Source organism: Hypanus sabinus, unplaced genomic scaffold, assembly GCF_030144855.1.
Source record: "Hypanus sabinus isolate sHypSab1 unplaced genomic scaffold, sHypSab1.hap1 scaffold_276, whole genome shotgun sequence".
NCBI classification, from domain to species: domain Eukaryota; kingdom Metazoa; phylum Chordata; class Chondrichthyes; order Myliobatiformes; family Dasyatidae; genus Hypanus; species Hypanus sabinus.
In genome coordinates this window covers 505347-511228 of record NW_026780896.1, presented here as the reverse complement: position 1 = coordinate 511228, position 5882 = coordinate 505347, and the positions used below count along the sequence as shown (strand labels likewise).

Genomic DNA, 5882 nt, shown 5'->3' with positions numbered 1-5882 from the left:
AAATTGTACATTGATGAGCTTGACATCAGTAGTGACGTTATGTGCTGGACCCGGACAAGTATTTGGATAGATGTGGACTGATTAAGGATAGACAGCATGGCTATGTGCATGGCAGGTCATTTCTAACTAATCTTATAGAGTCTCTCGAGGAAGTTATCAGGGAAGTGGATGAAGGCAAGGCAGTGGATGTTGTCTACATGGACTTTAGCAAGACACTTGACAAAGTCTCATATGGGAGGTTGGTCAAGAAGGTTCAGTCAATCAGCATTCAAGATGAGATAGTAAATTGGATGAGACACTGACTTTGGCAGAAGCCAGAGTGTGGTAGCAGATGGTTGCCTCTCTGACTGGAGGCCTCTGATTAGTGGTGTGCCACAGGGATCAGTGCTGGATCTGTTGCTGTTTGTCATCTATATCAGTATTCTAGAGGATAGTGTGTTTAACTGTATTAGCAGATCTGTAGATGAAACGAAGATTGGTGGTGTAGTGGTCAGCGAGGAGGACTATCATGGCTTGCAGTGTTATCTGGACCCACTGGGAAAATGGATTGAGAAATGGAAAATGGAATTTAATGCAGACAAGTGTGAGTTGTTGAACTTTGGTCTGACCTACCAAGGGAGGTCTTTCAGAGTGACTGGTCGGGCACAGAGGAGTGTTGTAGAAGAAAGGGACCTGGGAATACAAGTCCTTAATTCACTGAAAGTGTTATCACGGTTAGATAGAGACGGAAAAAAAGATTTCAGCCCATTGGCTTTGATGAACCAAATACTGACAATAGATGGATGTTATGTTGACTTGTAGAAGACATTGGTGAGGCCTAATTTGGATTATTGTGTGCAGTTTTGGTCACCTACCTACAGGAAAGATGTAAAAGAGTTTCAGAGAGTTCAGAGAAATTTCACAAGGATGTTGCCAGGTCTGGAGGGCTTGGATTATAAGGAAAGATTGAACAGGTCAGGACCTTATTCTCTGGAATGTAGAAGATTGAGGGGAGATTTGATTGTGGTAGAGGGGCATAGATAGCGTAAATGCAAGCTGGCTTTCTCCACTGAGACAACAAGAGGCCATGGGTTAAGGGTGAAACATGAAACGTTAAGGGAAGCATGAGGGGAAGTTCTTCAAACAGACGGTCTTCCGGATGTGGAATGAGCAGCTAGCACAAGTGGTGCATGCGAGCTTGATTTTAACATTTAAGAGGTTCGTGTAGGTACCTGGATTGGGAGTGGGCAGTTTAAATAGTTCAGCACAAACTAGATGGCCCAAAGGGCCTGTTTCTGTGTTGAAATTTGCTATGACTGTGACAACAACCTGAAATAATACAAAAATTCACTCTGTCCTTTTAACAGCTGTGCGGACCAACCAGTCATTTCAGCAGGAATTTTTATATGGCGTTAAAACTGTGGCACATTGTTAATAATACATAAAAGAAAATCCCAGCTGCACGTCAAAAGACTATTTGTGTGAGAGTGTTTCAGTTACTGTGGGGCCAGGCACCCATGCAGCTCAGCAGGAACAGGGAATAATACCAATGGAGAGAGTCAAACTGAGCCAGGGTATAAACTGGGTATAAACAGGGTATAAAATGCCCCATTCTTATAGAGACAGGAAGAACATCAGAGAATTGATGGTCATTCCAGATACCAGCACTGTGCACAGTCAGGAGATGATTTCAGACAGACAGACATACTTTATTGATCCCGAGGGAATTTGGATTTTGTTACAGTTGCACCAACCAAGAATAGAGTAGAAATATAGCAAAATAAAACCAAAAATAATTAAATGATAATAAGTTATGCAAAGTGGAAATAAGTCCAGGACCAGCCTATTGGCTCAGAGTGTCTGACATTCTGAAGGAGGAGTTGTAAAGTATGACGGCCACAGGCTGGAATGACTTCCTGTGACACTCAGTGTTGCATCTCAGTGGAATGAGTCTCTGTCTGAATGTACTCCTGTGCCTAACCAGTACATTATAGAATGGATGGGAGACATTTTCCAAGATGGCATGCAACTTGGACAGCATCAACTTTTCAGACACCACTGTCAGAGAGTCGAGTTCCACCCCCACAACATCACTGGCCTTACGAGTGAGTTTGTTGATTCTGTTGCTGTCTGCTTCCCTCAGTCTACTGCCCCAGCACACAACAGCAAACATGATAGCACTGGCCACCGTAGACTCGTAGAACATCCTCAGCATCATCTGGCAGATGTTAAAGGACCTCAGTCTTCTCAGGAAATAGAGACGGCTTTGACCATTCTTGTAGACAGCCTCAGAGTTCTTTGACCAGTCCAGTTTATTGTCAATTCGTATCCCCAGGTACTTGTAATCCTCCACCATGTTCACAGTGACCCTTTGGATGGAAACAGGGGTATCTGGTGCCTTAATCCCCCTCAGGTCCACCACCAGCTCCTTAGTCTTTTTCACATTAAGCTGCAGATGATTCTGCTCACACCATGTGACAGTTTTCCCACTGTAGCCCTGTACTCAGCCTCATCTCCCTTGCTGATGCATCCAACGATGGTAGAGTCATCAGAAAACTTCTGAAGATGGCAAGACTCTGTGGTGTAGTTGAAGTCTGAGGTATAGATGATGAAGACAAAGGGAGACAGGACAGTCCCCTGTGGAGCCCCAGTGTTGCTGACCACTCTGTCTGACGCACAGTATTGCAAGCACACATACTGTGGTCTGCCAGTATTTATCTGTCTAACTTGGGATTAACCTCACTGTAACAGTGTGATACCAGATCAAAGCTTGGCAACTCAAGTAATCTCATCTGTAATGTTGTCCTAAACCCATTGATGGATTCTGCATATCTTTTTACAGGTTAAAAATGAGAAGAAATTTGTCTCCAGGAAGCTCAAACATGGCACACCAGTTTTGTTGACTCTGTCTAGATATTTAATAAGTGGAGCAAGGGATTCAATCGACCATCCTTCCTACTCACACTGTGGGGAGGGATTAACTTGGTCATTTGACCAACTGGCAAGCCTGTCATTTTACACAGGAGAAAGGCCATTCACTTGCTCAGAAAGTGGGAATGGATTCACTCAGTTATCTCAATTGGAAGGTACAAGTTCACACTGGGCAAGGCCATTCATCTGTTCTGTGTGTGAGAAAGGATTCAGTTGGTCTTCCCAACTTGTGGACACACCAGTCAGTTCACACCACACTGGGCAGAGGCTGGTCATCTGCTGAATTTCTGGGAAAGGATTCACTCAGTCATTTGACCTAATGGCTCACCAGCGAGTTCACACCAGGGAGCGGCCGTTCACCTGCTCAGTCTGTGATAAGAGATTCACTCACTCTTCCACCCTATGGAAACACCAGCGCGTTCATACTGGGGAGAAGCCATACATCTGCTCAGTCTGTGGGAAGAGATTCACTGAGTCATCCACCCTACTGGTACATCAGCGAGTTCACACTGGGGAGAAGCCGTTCACCTGCTCTGTCTGTGGGAAGGGATTTACTCGGTTATCCCACCTACAGAGTCACGAGCGAGTTCACACTGGGGAGAGGCCTTTCACCTGCTCAAAATGTGGAAAAGGATTCACTGATCCATCCAACCTACAGAGACATCAACGAGTTCACACTGGGGAGAAGCCATTCACCTGCTCAGAATGTGGGAAAGAATTCACTGAGTTATCCAACCTGCAGAGTCACCAGCGAGTTCACACTGGGGAGAAGCTGTTCACCTGCTCAGAGTGTGGGAAAGGATTCACTGATTCATCCACCCTACAGAGTCATCAGCGAGTTCACACTGGAGAGAAGCCGTTCACCTGCTCAGAATGTGGGAAAGGGTTCACTCATTTATCCAACCTACGGAGACACCAGAGAGTTCACACTGGGGAGAAGCCATTTACCTGCTCAGAATGTGGTAAAGGATTCAGTGAATCATCCACCCTACTGGTACATCAGCGAGTTCACACTGGGGAGAAGCCGTTCACCTGCTCAGAATGTGGGAAAGGATTTACTGCTTCATCTGCCCTGCATAGTCACCAGCGAGTTCACACTGGGGAGAAGCCTTTCACCTGCTCAGTCTGTGGGAAAGGATTCACTCGGTCATCCAACCTACAGAGTCATCAGCAAGTTCACACTGGAGAGAAGCCATTCACCTGCTCAGTCTGTGGGAAGAGATTCTCTCATTCATCCACCCTACAGAATCATCAGCGAGTTCACACTGGGGAGAAGCCATTCACCTGCTCAGTCTGTGGGAAGAGATTCACTCAGTCATCCCAAGTACAGAGTCATCTGCGAGTTCACACTGGGGAGAAGCCGTTCACCTGTTCAGAATGTGGGAAGGGATTTACTCAGTTATCCCAACTACTGAGTCATCAGCGAGTTCACACTGGGGAGAAGCCGTTCACCTGCTCAGTCTGTGGGAAGGGATTCACTGATCCATCCAACCTACAGAGTCATCAGCGAGTTCACACTGGGGAGAAGCCATTCACCTGTTCAGAATGTGGGAAGGGATTTGCACAGTCATCCCAACTACTGAGTCATCAGCGAGTTCATACTGATGAGAGACCATTCCCCTGCTCAGTCTGTGGAAAGAGATTCACACATTCATCCACCCTACAGAGACACCAGCGAGTTCACACTGGGGAGAAGCCATTCACCTGCTCAGTCTGTGGGAAGAGATTCACTCGGTCATCTGACCTACAGAGTCATCATCGAATTCACACTGGGAAGAAGCCGTTCACTTGCTCAGAATGTGGGAAGAGATTCACTCATTCATCCACCCTACAGAATCACCAGCGAGTTCACACTGGGGAGAGGGCATTCCCCTGCTCAGTATGTGGGAAGAGATTCACTCGCTCTTCCACCCTGCAGAGACATCAGCAAGTTCATAATGGGGAGTGGCCATTGTTATGAATCCCTAGGTTTCATTTGCTGTGGACTGTCATTTGAAGAGAGAGACAGAGATTAAGAAGGTGAATCAGTCTGACTTACAGCTTATTTACATCGCTCGCAGCTTGTTTAGTTTTAACCGATGACACAGACACTCAGAGTCAGAAGGAGGAAAAACGGAAGGATCAAAATCCAGGAACCAGCGGCCAAGGGTCTGATGCGCCATCAATAACTCTCGGAGACCTGAGGCGAGATATGGGCTTTTATTAGCTGAAAAATTGAACACTCTCAGCAGCAGAACAGCAAGAGATCAAGGAGCCGTGCCTCCAATCTCCTTTATACAGGGGTCTGTGGGAGGACATAGGAGCAGTCAGCAAGGGGGGGGGGCGTGTCCAGTCAGGTATATGTAGTTCACCACAGGGTCGCTCTTTAGAACTTTCCTATGCCCACAATGGTAGGTTAATTATCAATTCACCATACTTCGAATGTGTGGTTGTGACCCTGTTTGATCCATATCAGTGGATCTGTTTTGAGGTATCCTGTGAAGACCACTGACGTCTTAACCCTTGCCTAGATGTGGTGTGGTAATTCATTTGAAGACAATACCCCTTGTGACAAGTCACTTTCGGTAATAATTCATATGTGGATTTGGAATGATGACAGATAAAGTATACAGCAACTGTCCTCTCATTTTACCACCATGGAACCTGTGGAATTTGACATAATTGCCTTCTCATGATATTTACCCTGGATTACAAATATCTCTTATCATCTATTCTGTGGATGAACTGAACTTTCGCACTTTACCATCTCAAGACTCCAAGCCTTGTTTCCCCTGAGCTCAATAGTTTGGGAGTTATATTTACACACGTCTATACACATAACACTGTTAACTTCTGTTTATCTTGTTTAATTTGCAATTTTTTTAAGTAGATTCTATTAAAGATAGTGGTTTTAACATCAAAACCAGACTCCAGGTGTAGTCTATTGCTGCTGGCTCGTTTCTAAAGCATTAAGGTTCATAACAAATTTGGGG

General features: G+C 45.5%; 1 protein-coding gene across 4 annotated transcripts; it reads left to right on the top strand.

The window, feature by feature from the left end:
- The first annotated feature begins 3092 nt into the window (after positions 1-3092).
- On the top strand, positions 3093-5570 carry LOC132388186 (gastrula zinc finger protein XlCGF26.1-like). 4 transcript variants are annotated; one of them, XM_059960537.1, is made up of 2 exons: positions 3093-4168; positions 4241-5570. In XM_059960537.1, exons 1-2 carry the CDS (start codon positions 3230-3232, stop codon positions 4868-4870), a joined length of 1569 nt encoding a protein of 522 aa, XP_059816520.1. In that variant the 5' UTR covers positions 3093-3229; the 3' UTR covers positions 4871-5570. The 4 variants fall into 4 exon arrangements, with proteins under 4 accessions (XP_059816520.1, XP_059816522.1, XP_059816521.1 ...); XM_059960539.1 differs by having other exon boundaries at positions 3093-4437; positions 4522-5570; XM_059960538.1 differs by having other exon boundaries at positions 3093-4457; positions 4539-5570.
- The last annotated feature ends 312 nt before the right edge of the window (positions 5571-5882 follow it).